Genomic DNA, 21,144 nt, shown 5'->3' with positions numbered 1-21,144 from the left:
AGGGCATTTCATGAATTTTAATGTATTTTTCTTCTAGTTTCTTGCCAATATTTAATTATTATTATTATTACTATTTTTGTTTTTTATATATTTATTTTTAAATTTATTGATCAGATTTTTAAGCCTTTTAAGGAGTAATTATTATAAAATGAGAAAATAATAAAAAAAAAAAAAAAAAAAATTCAAAACTTTATTTGATATAAATTTATATTTTAATTTTTTCAAAAGCTACTTTTTTTAAACTCATTTTATTTTTCCTTTTTTTATTTTTATTTTTTAATTTTGCTTTTAATGCTTATATTAGTTAATTATTAAATGATGACAACAATGATGATGATGATGATGTAATGCTTTATTGCATACAATGCTTCTTCTTGGTTTGAAAGATGTTTAACAACTGATTTATGTTTAACACTGTAATGTCATCTTAAACGTATTAACAACAACAACAACAATAGTAATAACAACAAGAGGCAAAAACATTAACGAAACCTCTCTCTATTGCGTTCATCTTCCTTTCAGTAATCAATAGAACTAATATACGTTCATCGTAACTGAGATTGATTGCTAATCACACCGGTAGACGTCAGCACTTGGCAAGTGGACAATTAGTTCTACACGTCATAGTCGCTACAGGAAGCCGTTGTCATAAAAAAAAAACTAAAAAAAAATAACTAAAAAAACAGCAAAAACAACAAGAACAATATTAACAACAAATCATGTGCATAACCGTCCGCTTTCGGTTTAAAACATTGCAAACAAGCAAGTAAGCAGCGCATATATAGTAAGCTTAACATACTCAAGTAATTTTATACAATATGTTGTGGTTGTTGCTGTTATTGGTGCTGTTGCTATTGCTTATTATTATTATATGCTGTTGTTGGTGTCTTCTGCTATAGTCACAGTCACATATGTGTCGGGTTTACTCTATGCTTTTTTTTTTTATTTCACTTTCTGCAGTTGAGCATATGCTGCGTGTGTGTGTGTATGTGTATATATATATATATATATATATATATATATATGTTTATTATATATATGTTTATATAATTTTATTATTATTGTTGTGTTTGTTTTGTTTGCTGCTTTTTATTTCATCTTCATGATAGTTTTAACTTTTCTCTTGTTGTCAATTGCGCGTGTCTGTCTGTCTGTCTGTCTATCTGTCTGCTTTGTATATTCGCATGTTTTGCTTTGTGTCTTCATTCTCCTTAAAACGAAAACAGATCGTATGTCCTTTTACGAATATTTATACATATATTGTTGTTAATGATCCATGTGTGTATGCGTTTTCCCTAATGATATTTATCGCAGCAGCAAAACAGAAGTTCCCAGCGACATTTCTATCGGCTCTATTGCATTTTGTTAAAATTGACATGTTATGGCTCAATTTTTAATTCGTTGTAGGCTTACCCTATGATGATAAGTATTGTCTTCCACCAAACGAAGAATTTTGTACAGTTCTTGCTTATCGCTCTTATTAATACTAGACCTAGTAGGAGAGTTCTTGCAAACATTTAATTCTGCATTAGTTTCAGTTCTTGAAGCAAAGCAAAATTTCCTTGTTCTTTTTTTTTTACTTTCCATAGAGCTTAGCTTGACAGTTACTTGTGTTCACTGGATGAAGTCTTCCTAGGATTCCCACTTATCGCTGTTGTCAGCACTAAATCTCCCGAAGGTGCACAAATTAAAAGTTTTAAAGAAGCCTTAAATACCCATAATTGATTTGTTGCCAATGTTTTGTTTTAATTTATCGGATTGGAATGATTCATACTCTATGCACTTCCAAAGCACTCAAATTTGATGACTATTTTGTAGGAAAATGGTTAAAGTCACAAAACTTGACATAAAGAGTTAAAGTGCTGCGAAAGCATTTCCGCATTAATGGGGACGATTGGAGGAGAAGATAAACTAGATCCACATCAATGTGCCTTAATATTCGTTAGATAAGATAATGCCTTTCAATGCCTTGTTATTAGGATGAAAATTCGACATAAAAGAGCTGAGATCGTGAGACCCCAAGAAAGCTTAACAAATTACTATTCGACTCCGTGAGAACCCGAAACGAAAAAACTAAATAAATTGCTGACTTGTTTACCGCGAGCCCGAAGGTCTTCAAGTTTGGCTCATTCTGCATTTCCTTATAGTCATTGCATAAAAAAAGTGCAGAAAAATGCTTTTTTGCTTTGGAAATGCGTGCCTTTAACTTATAATGAACTTATATTAGTGTCACTAGTCACCAGTTGGCTTAAGGAAAAGAAAGGGAGATGAAGAGACTTTATGAATGGAAAGGTAACCCCTTTAAAACGCATATTGTAATGTGTTCACGTAAAGCGAAACACTTGTTTTTAATACGACAACCCTATAAACAGTGGTACTCTTAAGTTTGGCATAAGATGGATTTCTTGTCTTCCTTGCGGTTAGATGGAAAGGACTTTACAGGAATAAAAGAAATCTCTCCAACAATCAAGTCCTAAAACAGAACTAAATAGATTTCTCTTAGCGCTCGAATATACAATATTTCATGTCTTGGAATAGCCAGATGCACTAGCGCGACTGTTCGTCCATTAATGATGCTAACCGGCACCGCCAGAATAATTTGTTTGAAGAAAGATATTCACAGCGGTTCCTCATGTTCTTCCATTTGCATCGAATATATTCGAACGCTACTCCCTATTTCCTCTTCTTTGCTAACCATCATCAAGCTTAAAAGTTTGGGAGAAATTTCTCAAGTGCTTATGGCAGAAAAAAAAAAATTCTTGGCTTATGTAAGTAATGCAATAATGCCCTCTGTGTCAGCCTTGACAAACCTCTTTGATTAAGAATTGGATTCGTTTAGTGTTTTTCAGCAATATTTCAAAGCTGGCATCTGCTATGCCTGTTAAGGCCGGCATAAGTCGCACTGGTGCAATAAGTTCAATAACACTTCTTTTTCTTCTGGCAGAACTCTGCCCGAGAAATGTTAATTTCATCAAAGTAATAAAATCATCAAAAATTTGCTTCAGATTTGCAACAATTGTCGGCTGAACAACACGCCGATCCATCCGATTAATCGATACTTGTGTTCTATGTTGTTTACCTGTAGAGTAGAGAGTCTATGTATGTTTCGCTTGTAGCTGGATATATGTATCTCAAGTTGTTATAAATCGCAATTTATAGATAAGGAACAGTACGTGAAGCTTCTGTACGCAGTAAAATACAATGAAAACTTATTGTTGCGTTCGTTTTTATTTCTCTTGCATTACTTTGATGGTGATTACGTTAAGCTTCTTTTGCCTTTGCTTTTGCGATTTTTTGTTTGCGAAGAATAAGGGAAGCGTTCCTCTAGATGCATGATTTCCTTAAGCATAATTGTGGTTCTTCTTATGTATCGCATACATAAAAACATCTGCGAAATGAAAATCACTTGTTATGCTAGTACGTCATGTTGCCTCGTCAAACATATTTTAATGTAATTTAAATTGAAAGCAATCTGTTTAGAAAGCAAGCCTTACGAGTTGGTTAACACATACGCATGCCCGTAAGCGCACGCAAACACACACGCACGCATGCAAGCCAGCAGGTCTAGGTCAGTTGCAAAAGAATTTCAGATCATTAAAATTTTTAGCAATTTCCTGTTATTAAATTATCTCTTGAATGTGAAATTATTATAAGGTTTCGATTTTATTGTTATTAAGCGGATAATCGCTACAAAATATCAAATGTCATAGCTTTTTAATAACTACAAGATTTTGCTTTTTAAGAAAAACAAAAAAAAAAAAACCGAAAAAAAGATTTTTTTTATTTTAAACTTCCGTTTCCATTTTGCGGTCAACAGCGCCAGGACATAGAAGCTGTCGAAAAAAAAAAAAAAAAAAAACACAAAAACCAAGAAAATTGCCATTTATGTCATCTGATATGTATTCTAAATTAGTTCGACTTGACTGCGGCAATGATTTTTGTTGATAATCACAAGACCGTAAATAATTACTTGTGCTGGGAGGTCAGACCTTAAAGCTTTCAAGAAAGTGAATCATTTGTTACATCTTACGCAATTTACTTAAGGCAAATAAGATTTCGTTGCCGCCGCTTCCCAAAAAAGAGGATTGCTACGAGTAACGTGAGATGGAAATAGTTTGGCTACCGAAGCTACTAAATAATTTTTTTCTTCGCCATGATATTTCAAAGTGCTTCGTAAGTGCGTTTCTGTTGTAGCTGTGCTTGCGGTGGAAATCGCGGAAAGAGCGTTGTGCTCTTTGCTCGATTTTGTATTGCAAAAAAGTACTGAACTCATATCAAAGCGAAAGTTTTACATCGCCTTTACCTTCACCTTCTGATAAGAGGACCGGTTCATACAATATTTCGTCATTTCTTATGCTGATGCACTTTCGTTCACTTTGTTATAGCAACAACTAGCCGTAGGTGAATGCTGCCCAGATCTTACACACGATGAATATGAATTTTACCGAATTTAGTGAAGTCTGAAGTCACAAGCGCTGGCCTATAAAAGCCACTTGTAACTTTTCTCAGATTAAGTTCGCGAGCCAACGACGTACAGCTTCTGCTCTTTTTTTATTTACCGACCGTTCAGGGACATTCTCTATATATATACAAACGCGGTAGTCGCGAACGACAACAAATAGAGGGAGGAGGCAAGAAGGAGTAGCGTTCATGTGCGCTTGAAACTGGAAACGCCTAGAACAGCAGAAAAGTTTACTGCAAAGAAATCCTTCCAATAGATGGCAATGCGTTTAAAGAGCAAGCAGTCCACTCCACAATAAGTGTGCAGTTTTGGAAAGAGTAAGAGAGACAAGTATTTGCTTAACGGGCAAATCTCTTTCATATCTGGAGCTTGCCGTAGATAAATAGAGCACAGCCTGCGTTACGCCGATGTTCAAAAGTGTGAAGGTTTTTAGACACACTTTCGTTGCCCATAAGTGCCTGTGCCTTCGTGGTGGCGAGGCATGAGGCAAATTCTAAGCGCTCGCATTCATGTGCAAAATGTTCTTTTACCTTGACCGGGCCTTGATGTGGTAAATGACGCGGACAGCGGCTGCAATGAATAACTAAGCATTTGACCGCTTCTTTCGCCGCTTTTGAAGGCAATTTCTCTCAAATGGAAGTTATTTTGTATCCTTACGTTCGGAATATCATTTTACACAAAAATTTACGGATAACGGAACGTCGCGCACAATTAATTCAATAGTTCTATTAAAAGAGGAAGATCGTTGTCTGGCTGTACTGGTGGTGAGAGCAAATAAGTTCAACGATCGTTTAACTTACGTTAGGGAACCACGAAGCTTGACTTTACTCCGATTAGAAGCTCACCGCGCTAAAATTTAATCATTTAATGGCTGCACGTAGAGTTTGCTCGTCCAGTAGACCCGAATACCAGTACATTTTCAATGTTGTATGACTCGTACAATTTTTGTTGTTATCTTTCTTTTATTTTTTTTTTTTTTTTTTTGCTGTAATGATTACATTATACATGGATTTGATTGCATATTTACATACAAAAATTGCAAACTATATCAGTGTTTATGCGCATGTTTGTTTATGTGTATGTATGTGGTGAGTGAGTGAGTGAGTGTGCTTTAAACATTTATTTACGCTTAAATTTTCAACACGCACTTATTGCAGTCAGCGTTTGCTTTTGTTCTTTTCATCATAAGGAAAAAAAAAAAAAAAATTCCTTACACTGCTTAACATGGCGGACATTCAGACATCAAAAGAATGTGTACTCTCGCGTTCTCTGACTGTGTGCATTGATTTGCTTTATGGCTTAGCTGGAAACGAAGACGAACTAATATTGTTATGACGTTTGCAACATATCCGTAAGAAGCCCTTAGAAGTCAATAAAATATTTTTAGCTCAGAGAATCTTCTCGACGAAAATATTTCGCCAGATTTTTCAGATGCTTCATTCAGCAGGCACTTCCCAAGGGAAGTAATTTGCAGCAGCTTTTTCCATTCCCCTAATACACTACTGCAATCAGTGGATTCCATTGGATTTTTAATAAATCTTGTAAGTAGGCATCGATTTTGGTCCTCTAGACCAAAAAGGCATATGAAAAAACGTGTCGTAGCTTAAACTCTTCCTTTTACATTTTGTTTCCCCCCCCCCCCCCCCCCTCCCTCCGTTCGATGTTGGGTATCATAGATTCGTATTCGGATATGATAGGACATATGCGGTCGTCTTTCTCTTATTAATGAATACATTCACGTTTTGCACACTTGAGACTTTAAAGTTAAAGTCAGTTGCTTGTATGCATGTTCAAATCGCTACATATGTGGTATCTCCACCAGAATGTCTGCTCCAACTGATCCATGAAATGCAACCAACCATAGGAAAATTTCTTGTCTCAACCGTTTGCGCTGCTTTTTCATGGCAATTGCTTCACTTGAGCTTAGACTTTTTATTAAAAAAAGAAAGAAGCAAAGAAAAATTAAAAATTTATATATGAATGGAATCCAGTATCGTTATTATTATTATTATGTGCCTTATGCCTCAGTGTGCATTCGTTTCTTCTTTTTTCAAAGCTTTTAAGCATTATGATCAATTCATTCATAGATTAAAGTAAAATGCATAAGGCGAACATTTAGCGATACAATATTATAAACAATTCTTGGAATTGGAAAATTTTCCACTAATTTGTCTTGAACGCATATATGGCGGCTGGCTGTATATCTGATAAAAAAATATAATAATTTTGCTACGCATGACTTTATGCATAAATAAAATGTGTCAGCTACCAGACAATTTTTAAACGGAAAACTTGGAAAAATTTCATAAAATTTTTTATTGTTAAAAATGATAATTTTAAAAATATAAAATAAAAAAATTGATTTGAAAATTTTTAAGCTATAGTCAAGTCATTAGTATAGTACAACCATATAGAGGGCGGTGGTAATTCAATATCAGTTTCTTCGTCGACTAAACCGTTGCCGTCTAGAGTTTCATGTAACAGCAATTCACCGGGACAGTCGCCCTGTAAATGATATGCAAATATATGTTAAAAGGAGGAAGAATCACGATTAAGGATGAAAATGGTTCATGTAATACAATTGCAAGTTACAAACTTTATTTCGCCTTACAAACAAACAACATAATAGATAAGATTTTGTGTTCTGACTACAGAATGTCGCTCAGCATAAATCTTCTTGCTGCAAATCCAAATTTATTTCCAAAAATCTTCGTTTGAGCAATATTTAGAAAGAGATCAGATTGATACGAACCAGAATATGTTATCCAAAGTTTACAATGCACTTTGCATGAAATGATGTCGCTGAAAAGGTCAGCCATCTCCTAATCGCATTAATGACTCTTTAGCTATTTGCAGAATACTTCTGTACGGTCACAGAAGCCCTTTAACTTAGGCGTAACTACACGTAAACTTAAATGCCTACTAAAGCGCATTTGTCTATAGAGCTTTACTCAAAACGATACCTTCGTCCAGAAGTCCTCTGAAGAACTCGAAGAGAAAAACAGAAGATTTTAATGCCTCAAGAAAGTTATATTACGCCGCCTTAGAGGGGTGCGCCGCTCTGTGCATTTCTCAAAAAATCAAATTTTTTTTGTTTACTCAAATTATTTCTTAAATAGTCATGAATGACCTAAAGAGACAATTGTGGGCGTGGCAACATCTTAAAAATTTGATTTGTTCGATGAAATTGAACCGTTTTATTCAAATACGAGTCAAGCGTGTACAGATATGTTTTTCAAATCTCCTACATATTTCACTAGATATAGGGATATAGAATAAATGATTTTCACTTTTTCAATGTTGGATCAGTCATAAAATTTGCAGCAGAGCCCTTTCAAGGTTATAGCGCTAGTGTCGCCATTTTTAAATATATCTTAGAAATATTTTACTTTTTTTATGCTTAAATATACGCCTACTAACCTCCCCGAATTTTATTGTTCAATTACTTTCTATTCCGTCCAAAAGAAAAGTTGACAAAAACTCCATTTTTCGTTGTGTTTTTCGTCTACTATGTCCTTCAAGCCTTCTTCCTTTAATTCGGACAGGATGACAGCTCTCATAGAGTCCTGCGGACAGACACTACTGTACTACTGCTACTTAAATGCGCAGATGTTTGAGCTCGCTTACAACAAAAACCCATTATAAGACACTTATCCTGTATTTGCTTAGTTGTAATCTCGTTCCGGACAAGCATTAATAATAGCGCTTAAAACTTTTTCTTTTCCTTTCCCTTTGTTAATAGAACCATTAGAGCTACAACTCTGATCCGTGCTGCAAATACTGATTATAGGACACGAATTACAATAAATACAATAATAGATAAGCAGTCAAAGGTTCTCTCTCATGTCATGTTCTCTGTCAAATGCTCTCAGACTTCCAAGCCTGAAGTGCCTTAATATAGGCTACGCCAGGAGATGAGCAACATATTTCCTTACACAGAAACCTACTAAAGCTATCTATTAGCCGACTTCCTGCATTTAAAGAGGATCATGAAATTACGCCCGTTGATTATTTCAAGGCGAAAACGCAACTCTGTGTCCCTTAACATTTTCTGTATTTGCTTGCTTTCTCTCGGTGCGACCATTATTTAGTCCTGGAAACTATATGGACCAGAAATGAAGAGTTTTTTAATAATTTCACGCAGGACGTAAAGCGGCCAAGTGATTTCGAATATCAATGTTACTAGAAATTGGACGCAAAGTATTTTCCTTCTTCTTGTAATTTAAGAAGTTTTTCGCTACAGATTTTCCCGATATACTATATGCAATACTTTACCAATCGAAGTCCAGCAAAACAAAACTTTCGGAAAAAGAATGGACACAATGTAATTTGAAAGCTTACTTGAAGAATACTTGACGTTTGCATACTTGAAGCTTATCTCTACTAGCGGTCTTCTCTTCAAATAAACGCTACGTAACGGGAAAACTGTTCATTAGCTTCATTCTTCTTCTAATTCCTTTCTAATATGTGTTTCCACCTTTCTCTATAACGTGCATACTTACACCATATGAAAATTTTCGCCATAAATAACTGCCCGCATGGGAATTGTAGAGTTCGGAATATTTCCGTTGGATATCGTAGATTGTGTCCTCATCACAAACTTTCATGGCGGTGGTGGTGCCCGTCAACGTGTTAATGATACGTAGCCGCCTTTCTTTTCTCGTCAAACGACCGATATGATAAAAAGAGTCTTGACTCCAAAGTTTACCGGTAGTCTTACAATGCTCGCTAACAGCCGCCTCCAATATGGGCGGAAACAATACACGCGGCTTGCCAGTGACCGGAGAGATTTCGGTTTTTGGCAAATTATTATAAAGAAAAAAATGCGATATATCTTTGCCGCCAAAGCTTAGAAGTAAGTCAAGATTCTGCAAAGAAAAAACAAAGTAAAGGTCGACAATTTTTGCCTACGAAAACTAACTTTATTCCAGGAGTCGTATCGGTCCTTTAGCATAGGCGTCAGATTGAAGATATTGTCATGTATAATAATCCAAAAGTCATCCTTTTTATTGTGCAGGCAAATCTCATCAAACAAATAATATCTCATTTTATTACGTAATAGCCAAAGATCAAATTTTTCTTTTTCTTAATAAAAAGTTATTCAACGACAATCGAATTTTCTAGGGTTTCCTTGCATGCGGAAAATCGTACAAATAAATTTGTAATTTATTACGTTATGAATTAACAAATTATCGATTTTTTTGCTGTTGTTGTTGTTGCTGTTGTTATTGCTATTGTTATTTATGAATTACATATACAAACAAAAGACTTAGGCAGTAAACCTGTTCAGCTTAAGCTGGTTTATTGCTTAACTCTTTGAATTGCTTCTCCTTCTTCTTGTGTCTGCAACAGGCATGCAGATGTTCGTACTCTTTTTCTTTTTGCTTGCATCAATCGAAGCTGTCTTGCTTAAAGTTCACTTGTTTCATATCCCGATCTTATACCTTTCTGCATATATACACGGATACATATCTGTTTCTAAAATGGTAATAATACATATTTGCATGTCTGTGTGTTTGTGTGTGTGCAAGCGCACATGAATATCTCTTAATGTTTCGTGTGAAGGGAGTGGCCGTGGGAATCGCACTTTGTTAACGGTCAGCACTAAACATGCGCTTAAGAAATCAAAACATCTTTTTTTCAATACAAATTTCCCATAACTCCGTCGCGCATATACATTTAAGCAAGCTTGTGCATGCACAATTTAGTAAATGACTCATCTCTTTAGGTTACAATAAAACAGGTTGTTGCTAAAATAAACGCCTTTTGCGTTCTTCTCGTGCACGTATAACGAAGGGATAAAGTTATATTAATTTTTAAATTTCACTTGTAACATCCGGACAACCGCATCAAAAGTATATTGCGGCATGCTTGCACCGCATAGATGCAAGTCTCTGATTCAGTCTCTTATCGATTGCTGATATCTTTGAGATGATATTCGGTAGCCATAGAGTCTGACAATGGATGCGAATGATTCAAGAAATCATTGTCCATGAAAAACTTTGAAAAATGCACAATGGCACATAGATCCGTGGCTTGATACGAATAATTTTAAGAGCAGAATGCAAGTACTTTTAACCAGCGAGCAGCGAGGCGTCTTTCACTGATGAAAAATTCCGTTACTATTTTGCAGTCAATTTTATTCATAATTCCTAATCGACTATTCCTAATTCCCAATTCCTAATTCCTAATGTATATTATTCGTAATTCCTAATCGACTATTCCTAATTCCAAATTCTAATTTCCAACTTTTAATTCCTAATTCATAAGTTCTAATTTTTATAAGAAGTAACTCATAATTCCCAATTTGTAACATATAATTCACATTTCATGGCTCTGGTAATTTCATAATTCATACTTACCTTTTCATAATTCTTAACTCATGATTCTTGTAATTCATAATTTAAAATTCATGGTCCACAGTTTCATCTTCCACTTTTAATTCATTATTCTCAATTTCTAGTTCATATAAATCATAAGGCGTAATTCATACTTCCCACAACTTAATAACTCATAACTAATAGTTCATCATTTTACTTTCTACTCATAACTTGTAATTTACAATTTGTTTATAATTCATAAATCCTAATTCTTATAATTCACAATTCATAATTTTATAGTTTCTAATTTCCAATGCATAGTTCGTGATTCACAATTTCTAAAAAGTATATTTCATAATTGCAAATTTTGATAATTCGTAATTCATTGATCACAATTCATTATTGCAAAATTTATAATATGTAATTCATATACCATAATTCGTACATCCAAATTCATAACTTTCACAATTCGTAAAAATTAGTCCCTAATTCCTACAATACACACTTCATAATTCCTAATTCATAATTTCATTCATAAATAATTCATTCATAAATTCATAGTTCTTAATGCGTAGAATAGAATTCGTAATTACTAATTCCTTATTTGTAATAATCAAGTAATAAAAAATCGGGTTTTCCATTTATAAAATTTTATTCGATCACCGATTACCTCCGACGCAATTATAGCCTTTCTAGTCATTGTGTTGTTAATGTTAACTTGTTCACGTTACCTGTTCGTTGGCAATAACTTTTGCCGTCGTTTATTTGCTTTGAAAAAAATTCGAACAGTCGGAGATATTATTATGCTTAACAAATATGCGGTATGTTAAGTTTACCAAATGATTGACCCCAGCAACTACCACTCATTCTTCGACCTACAAGAAACTCTAAAGCAGCCATTCCATTCAACATTTTTTATTTCATATCAACAAATATTAAATATGTTACGTTACGTTACCGCAACACAAGTAACAGCGCAACATTCACGTCTACCTTATGTAAAAAGATATTTCTTAATTTTTGAATGAAATTTATGAGGAAAAAAAAGGAGCGACGAAGAAGAAGGATATCAAAATATTCGGTTGTAACCTTTCCTTTTTTAAATGTGAGTTTGAAGTTTTGTTCTTCTCACCTTCTTCTTCGCAGGAGATGTTTTGCGGTTCTATTATACTGAAATTATAAATTCTTTACACGTTGCCGTGCCATGCACATGCACGACAATTACAGGTAATAACTTTTACAAGCTGACTGCCCGACATTAAAGAACGCACTGTTATCGTTATGCTTTCCATTGATGCAAGAAAACAGTTAAACATCGCCTAGGGCATAGGGTTGTCCAGATATGTGTGATCGCTGATATAAAGATAAAGCATAATTAGGTTAAAGACAAAGTTTCGCTACCCGTCCTAGCAGATAGTGAAAGTGAAGGTGAAAATGAATCGCAGCATCTCGTAAGTGAATCCATGTTATAATTACCTTGTAAAGCTGGGCAGTGTGTAATCATAAGTAATAACGAGGATGAGATTTACAGCCACATTGTGGCATTGTGATCGCTCATTAGTCATAGCAGCAGCAACAATGCGTTTTCTTGCCAAAGTTTTTGTGACTTTGGGTCAATTTTGATATTTCCGGACCGCAAGCGTTAGAATAAAAATGTTTATGACGTGTGGCGTCTCTGTGAGGCTCCCATAGTCGCTTTAAAACGAACCTTTGTCTCCGATCACCTGAAACCAACGCATTATGGATGTGAAATATTCTGTTATATATGGGCGCATCAGTTCATTGACCGGAACTTGTTTTAAGCAAGTTTTAAGAAATACATCTCTCTTAGGCTATAGCTAAACGTGATGCGAAAGGCATTGCTTTCGATCACAGCAATACGAGATCACATGGTTGACGAAAACTTTGAGAGCTGGGCTAAGAAGCTTTAATGCATCCACTATCTTGCCCGAATTTTATCCCGTCCGACTAGCGTTTGTTCCATTCTCTGCTGACTCCCGTTAAGGGTGCAAAGTCGGCTTCAAAGTATGCCCGTAAAAATTATTTGATTTGAGTTTTTGCCCACAAATCCTAGACAATCTGCAGTAATGGCATAATCCCATATCAGATATGTAGCTATTGATGACTTTGGCACATGTTAAGTTTAATAAACTTTACTTAATAAATATAATAAATGAATAAAAATAATAAATATATATAAAACATATTTAAATAAATGATGAAAATAATAGAAAAAACAGATCAATAGAAACATTACGAATTTTTTCCTTGACGCAATATTAAATTTAATTTTAATTATTTATGATATTTTTATGATTTAAATGATATCCGTTAAAGCCGTCAATTAATTAAAACGAAATAGAGAAAGACGTGCTATTGTCAAGAGAAACGCAATCTAAAAATATATTTTCCAACTTGCTGAGGTATTTTTTATAGGCTGCAATAAGATAACTCTTGTCAGGCTTTCTTTCCGTTTTCCGATTGAAAGAAAAAATGCGCCTGAACACGCAAGCTTTGGAATGTTTGTAAAATAAGATTTACTTAGCGCTTTTCTCAGCGCTTTCAATTCGTCATGGTATGCGTGAAAGAAATGCCTGAGAACTCTTACAGAGAAATCATTTATACAGAGACGGAAGTCTAAGCCAATAAACAAGCGAACGCCATAAACATTGTTTAGTTAACAGCAGAGACTTGACTTTGCGCTTAACTCTAAACAAATATTTCAAAATCTAAATATTTTATTTACTTGTTTATTAATTTGGAGAGCGCCATAAATTTTTACAAGATTTCTGAAAATTTAATTAATTAATTTTTGTTTTAATATACATATTTATAAGTAGGAAACAAGAGGTCCGCAGTTTTATGTGAAGGTCATTTATATACTTTTTTGAATAACAAAATTTTACGCAAAGGAAGTCGTATCACTCGCTACTCCGTGACCCTACTAATGTTAGGAGGTATACATATATTATAATAAGGTTGTGCTTATGCTTGTAATTAATGAATGAATAATTTATAATCTTCTTTTTGTCGCCTATCATGAGCTGAGTCAGCTCAGCGATATAGAAAGAGAGATTGAGAGAAAGAGAGAGAGAGAGAGAGAGAGAGAGAGAGAGAGAGAGAGAAAGATAGAGAGTGAGGGAGAGGAAGAGAGTAGAAGTGCATGCTTTAAAAGTGTAAACATATTTGGGTAAGATTGGACCCACCTGGCAGGGTAATACTGTTTCTTTTCTTTTTATAAGCGAGCAATTGGTTACGGAATTTACTCTGAAAATGCCGTGAGAAAAGGCAAAGAGGGAGCGTTGACCTTGAACGCCCCAAGAGGCATCTGTCCCAGAGAGGGTAGTAGGGCGTTTAAAGGACAAGCAGTTCCGATCGACTACCGTTCCATATACCGGCATTTGCAAAACAAATGGAAAAACTGCAGATAGTGTTTTATTTTACCTTCGTCGCAAGCCTGATTTCGAATTTAAACAAAGGTCTGAAGGTCATTAAGAATTTCAAAATATATATATTTACTAAGGAAGTTGTTGAAAAAAAGAAATATATTTTGTGCATATATTTTGATTGCATTTGGAGCTAAGAACTTAAGGTGCAGCTTAATATTAAAGAGTCTTTTTTCATACGTTCAGTCTTTGCTTCCGTTTTGTGTCTTGTGTTTAACTTTAATGAAAGCCTATTTGTTTTGTCATTCGTTGGGTTTCAAAAGTCGGAAGTTTTCTAAAGAGTGTCGTAAGAAGCAAATTTTCGATCTGAGTTGAGCCCGCCGTTTGCTGGAGCTAACAACGTACATAATTTCCAAGCATTGAATGATCAGTTATGCGAGCTCGTTACGGTACATTTAACAAAACTCTTTTTCTATTATACTTCTACCCTTCAAGTAATGATATCCGGGGTTCTCATAATTGGAGATCGACTGCTATACAGCAAACCAAAGAAGACGGAATTTACCGACCGATCAATGGCGTCTCTATTACTTACGACTTATTACGTATTATTCTGTTTACTTTTATTGTTACCTATAGCTCGCGATTTAATTTTATCGAAATCATGTCAGGGTCGTTTCGTTGTCTAGGCCCTGGATAGTAGATACTTTAATGCACGGAGAGTGTTATGTCACACAACTATTGAGACCCCTCAAGTTAATGGGTATTCAAAATTCGTCTTATGATAATTAGACCGTTGCCCTTGCATTTTTATTTAAATTCATAAAATAAAAGCCTAAAATTAACACTATTTGTGTCTTTTCCAATTAATATTTATTTTTCCCAATGTTTGATTAATATAATGAAGACTTTAGCGTTTTTCTTTTCTGTATGCTGTCGTAGTTAGTTATTGGCATTAATGCATGGACTATCCCTTATTAAGAATGCACATAGCCGTGTCCGCAACGGTGTGACCGTAGACGTGACTTCTTATCGATAAGTGCTGTTGGATGGGTAAAGAATATTACAGAGTTTACTTGCATTATAAAATTTTATTCACAACACAAACAACAACAACAATAAAATGCATATATGGAAATCATTAAGAAAAAGGAAGAAAAAAAAGAAATAAATTTGAGCGGAACCAAACTACGAAATGATATAAACGAGCAGAGTGACCAAGAACAAAACCATTTACACAGTTTAAAAACGAAAGAAACACAAAAATAACAAAGGCATACGAAATAAATAAGTAAGTAATGCGTAGATAATTTAGGTAAATTTGTTATTTTAAATGTGATTGAATTCAAATCGATTCTTAGCTTAAAACTATTTGAAGCTTGAGTTCAAATATGGAAGATTGGTGGTTGAATTCGAGCAACTAACTCGAGGTAAGACGCTTTCACTGTGTTTCTAGTGTAACTTAGTTGTACGCTGCTCGTTGTTGCTTTATGTAAAATATGTTTTATTTATATGTTCATATGGCCAAAGAAAAAGTTCGTGGCGTTTCTCCTCCATAGATATTCATTTAGTTATTTATTTCCTTTATTTACTTATATATGAAACTCAACTAAAACAAATTGACAGTCGAGTTGAATTGACTTTTAAAGTAAATCTTTTTTTTATTAATTAATATTAAATCCTAGTATAAGTATAATAAAACAAATAAGAAGGAAACAAAAGAAAAAAAGAATATACACAGCTAGCATAGAGCCACACTCACAACCAGTGCTTGAAAGGCACCACACAACAGAGGCATATCCTTAGTTTTACGTAACATTGGTCACAGCCAACCCTATTGAGCGTGTAAAAGGCGACAATCCATAAATAAATGAAATTGCGTTTGATTTTCTAATTCAATCGAATGTAATTACGCTTCGAACAGGAACGAAAATTCTAAAAACATTCGCTATATTTTGGAACGCGGCTTCGATCAGAACGTCAACACTTCGCAGCCTTATATAGTGATAACTGAATGGAGTTTTTGCTCAGTAAAGCGTTTCCTTTACTATATTAAACAGCAAATGATGCACCGGTTCATAAAGTGAACGAAAATCTTCAAAAGACCTTCGTCTTATGACATTACTCTGTAACTAAACCGATTTGAGCGATTTGCGTAAGGCTGGATGCAAAAAATGTCGATACAGGAACAAACATCTGCAAATTGCTGCTCAAGCAAAAGGAAAGGAAATCGAGCCAGCAATACAAAGTGGGTCGTGCGTGAGGAAACTGGCCATCCAACATAGATGAACCAGCGGAAACGGGAAAGAGCACATAACGCTGTCTTTAGTGTTTGGTGCAACCCAAAGATGGTCATATGATCGATTACATTCGTTACTTTTAACAAATACAGCGGACGGTAAGAAAAGAGGTCGCTATTAGTCAATAGTAAAGGCGTCGTTTTCCTTCAGAACACCACACTATACACTTTTTTAATAAAAGAGAGGAGCTTGACCTCAATTCATTGCTCTTATAGAACGGAGCTTATCTCGTCCAACTATCAGAACCCTTTTAATCGTATAAAATTGATTTCAAAATTATCCCAGTTTCGCCCAGAATTCCCGGAAGTTCTATAACGATGGCATGAAGGGTTTATCATAAAAATGGCGTAAGATTATCGATTAGCTTTACTAAAGTTCACTGAACAGATAGGAAAAATGTAAATGAATTTTAGTGCAAAACTTCACAAAGTCATTTTTCAATTTATATACATATATAGACATACTATGTATGTGTTAAATATACGCTATACCATATATATATATTCCACAATTACTTAAATAAATGACTTCCACAAACGGTGAAATGGTTCTCAAATGATTGTTTAATTCTGGGAATAGCTGCCTGTGTACGAACGAATGTATGATTAAGCGCATTGCATTTGACAAAGTTACATATTCATGCTAATTAAATTGCGAACAAACATGCAAATGTTTTTCTCCTTCTTTCTTTTTTTTCATTATTCATTGCATAAAAAGAGCTAAGACCAGCAAGAAAATTTGTCCCGTGGAAGCTTTTGTTATTTTCGTTTTGTTTTTTTTGTTTTTTTTTTTCGTTTCCTCGCCATGAACTTTAACACAACATTCCTGAAAGTCGCTCATGTATGAACGGTTACAATGTATAGTAGTGTCTGCGTGTCGTAGTTTTTTTCCGCTATAAATATAAAATTTATTTAGCTAACATAATGTTGCTCTAATGTGCGTGTAATCCATTTATGTACAGCGGAGGAAATTGAAAAGAAATGTTTTAATAAAACGAAAAAATATTTTTGTTGTCTTTTCACTACACAATGGGATAATAAATATTGCGAGAAGCCGTCCATGTGGTCAATACCATCTTAGAATCGCTGCCGGAATATAATTTTTTGTCAATCCTTTTTCCCCCAAAAGCGTACTTGTGGTGGTTTACCTATGCGCACCTATATTCTCTCCTGGCAGCTGTTTGCTTCAGTTACTTAACTCAATTACTGTTTAATACGTTAAAATAGCCCAAGTAGTAGACGTGCATTGAACCAGAACAAGCTGTTATTCCGGTTGCAGTGCGACAAAGTGATTAACTAACTTATTGGCGTGGCATTTTTCGCGTTGCCCTTTTCCTTTGTCCGATTTTTACATGGCACACACGAGGACGTTGTGCTACGTATGTGGCTACACATACAGGACTGACTTCGGATTAGATCGCCAGATCGCCCACTGATACACATTTATATTAATAGCAGTAAGTGTATCATCACAACGACTCGATCCAAGAATCAAAGAATCGAAAGTTCCTGCCCGTTCTTACTGGACCTAATTGATACGAACAGAATGTATCCTATATAAAGTACTTGAGAAAGAACTCGCTTAAGGAATATAACCTTTAGTGATGTGAGAAGAAAGACCGCTTCTCCATTGTTGACTTTTAAAACTCGCTAGGCTCTTTGACAAATAAGTAGAAAAGAATTGCAGATAAAAAAAATAAAAGTGTATCAATTTTTATTATCCATCTATAGTCGAAAGTAGATTTCTGAATGAGCTCAGCCACTTGTATCTTGTCCTTTTTTTTAGACGCTTTACAATATATTTTTTTATTTGAACTCGCACTTTATAACTTACCCAAAGAAAATGCTTTTTCTCCATATCCATCTCTAATTTTTTCTCCATTTCTAACCCTGTACCTATGCCGGACGTGGAGGTATCCATAAAAGCTCAACTCAACCTAACGAAAAAGCAGTTCCAGGTAATGTAATTAAATGTCGTAGCTTTACTAATCGGCCGTAGGTCCATAAGAGGAAAAGAAAAGATTTGATTCAAGGGATAGATATCGATATCGGTAGATAAAAGCAGATGACGGAAATGGAGATAGAAATAAAGCAGACATGCAGTTAAAGACAGATATAGAAAGCTTAATTACACGGGGGGCTTCTTCCCGCAATTGGTTAAAATAAGAGACAGTTACCACAATAATAGAAATTTACTCTTCAACACAGATGACGATATTAAAGAACCCAAGAATACAGCAGGGATAAGGCTCAAGGCTCCATCCTAGGTCCCTTCCTGTGGAATCTCATGTATGACGGCCTGCTCAGCATGAGGTTTCTAAGAGGAGCGAGACGGACAGGCTATGTGGATGACATCGCCCTGATTGTGCAGCAACCTTCGACTCCGCTGATAGAGATCGCAGCAAACGATACCTTAAGCCGAATAAGTACGTGGCTACCTAAGTCCAAATTAACGCTTTCCATGGGGAAAAGTGTACTGATAATAGAAGAGTGTTCCAAGTGCCGAAACTCGAGGTTACTAGAGGCACAGCATTGAACTCAGTTCCAATTTAGGATATCTTGTAACGCAATTCGATACGAAATTTACTTTTGCCAAACATATTAAAGGAATTGCGGATACGTCGCACCTTGAACCTTGAAGTAGTTCAAAGGCAGCAGGAATATTATCCATCGGGCTTTTGCTTAAGGAGCAACTATGCATCCGCAAAGAAAAAGGCGGAAGAAGGTAATACAGCTATCCGACGGAGTATTTTAAAGGAATGGTAACAGCGGTGGATCTACACACTCATCGGAAATTTTAGACAATGGCTGGTGGGGCGACATCACGGAGAAGTCAATTCTTTCCTAATATCTAAATAAGATCCAATTAAATATTTCCTTTTGATATATATAAAGATGGAAACACAATCCTTGTTAACATAAATTAGAAAGAAAAAAAAAAACGAGCAAACAAGAGAATAACTTCGAGTGAATAACACGGTTGAATTCCTCTTCTACTATAAATTTGCATGTAACCATATGCCACATGTTAAGTCTATGAAGCAGACAAAGTACGAAAAGTATAAAAGCAAACGGATACAACGATTCCATAAATGCATTAAACTCGCTCTGGTGGTGGCATAGCGGGCATGCGGCGTGGCATGCCATGGCTAAAAACTTGTTCTATCAAAGCAGTGACAGTGATCTTGTAAAGCGATCGTGTTGCTGCATATTGAAATTGGTTTAAAAAAAACTTAGGGAGGAGATAACAAACAACGAAACAATAGAAGGTATTCCGCAGTTGCACTACGAAAACAAATTTTTTAAAGCAAGTATTTTCCTGTTTCTTCTTCTACTGCATTCTGTCGAGCAGTTATGCTTGAAGGATTTCCATTTATATAATAATTATGCAAAAAAACATTTTTTTTTTTTTTTTAAATATTTAAACATCTAGTCAACTAATAGTGTACGGGAGCATTAACTTGTTGTAGAGGTTTCTACATCAATAAGAACAACAGAGAAAAAAGTATATATACTCGCTTTACAACGAATCTCGCTTAGATTGCACTCAACGCCCAACATACTTTAGTTCACACCGTGTCATCGGAAAGCGATGGGGGACTTTCAAAGCAATTTGAAGTTTTTAAAAATGATGATGTAAATTAGGATTAGGCTGTCGTCAACTCGTTCCGTTCCTAATGAACGCACATTTAAGCTGAACACTCATAAACACTCCTCCCTTTCTCTATAGTCCTTTTAAAGTCTTATCGCGCTTGCACGCAGATAGGACTAGGAAAAAAAAAAAACAATTATTCGCGAACTGTCAGGCGTTCATTCTATCTATCATCGCTTTGGGTCTTGATTGATTGATTACTTCTTTCACACAGAAATAATAGCGAGTGCCCTGTCTGTTGCTGTTTACGGAGAAATACTCTTCTTCGTTTTCATGCATATAGTTTGATTCATCCATTTCAGCGAAGCTGTTACCTATGCAATATTAAATTTAATATACCTCTTTAAAAATCTTAAGTAACCTTTGCTTGCTTACTTAGAAAAATATAATTTATATTCAAAATAATTCCACTTCAATTTGTGTTCAAGTCATTGCTTTCAAGTTGATATCACTCCCTCTCCAGGTGCTATTGGCACGCGTTTATACAATAGCAGGCGGCGGAAAACTATGAGTAAAAAAAACTTTCGTATTCTTTGCGAGAGGGTGTTAAGCCAAGTGCAACAACCATAACTTTAGTGATATAAAAAGCATAAACAAGTTTTTCGCTTAAGTCTTTCATTTAAGCTAAAAAAAAAATAAATAAATAAATAAGTAAATAAAACAAAATAATATCTTGTTCGTATCGTTCGGCAAATAATTGATGGTACAGGAATAATTTATGGTACTGGCGCCAAGATATATTTTATGTATATCCCAAATGGCCCGAGGACGGCAAAGATCCCTGCAGTTACCTTAAAGATCAGAGAGTCTATCTAAACTATATTACTTCAGTTCAGGTTCAAGCGCTGTTTGCTCAGCTTTTCCGATTAAGCAAAGTAGATCGTATCATTTTAGAGACAACTTTAGGCAATTTATTCCCGACCCTGATTTTGTAAACGCGGTGGACAGATATTGTGTTCGACTGTACTAAAAATTGATTCCATTTACAATTGCTTTTCATGGAAATGGTCAACCGACCAGTTAGC

The 21,144-nt window shown here is 35.0% G+C and overlaps 1 protein-coding gene across 1 annotated transcript; it reads right to left on the bottom strand.

Moving 5' to 3' along the window:
* Positions 1-6,835: 6,835 nt before the first annotated feature.
* LOC119634234 (cytochrome b5 domain-containing protein 1) lies at positions 6,836-9,509 on the bottom strand. The gene is made up of 3 exons (XM_038028275.1): positions 9,384-9,509; positions 8,965-9,330; positions 6,836-6,967 (listed from the first exon to the last, which is right to left on the bottom strand). The coding sequence occupies exons 1-3, from the start codon at positions 9,507-9,509 to the stop codon at positions 6,836-6,838; spliced, it is 624 nt and encodes a 207-aa protein (XP_037884203.1).
* Between the last annotated feature and the right edge of the window lie 11,635 nt (positions 9,510-21,144).

This window comes from Glossina fuscipes, unplaced genomic scaffold (assembly GCF_014805625.2).
Source record: "Glossina fuscipes isolate IAEA_lab_2018 unplaced genomic scaffold, Yale_Gfus_2 2, whole genome shotgun sequence".
In the NCBI taxonomy this organism is placed as follows: Eukaryota; Metazoa; Arthropoda; class Insecta; order Diptera; family Glossinidae; genus Glossina; species Glossina fuscipes.
Note: the sequence above shows the minus strand (reverse complement) of the source record. Positions and strands in the feature narration are given on the sequence as shown.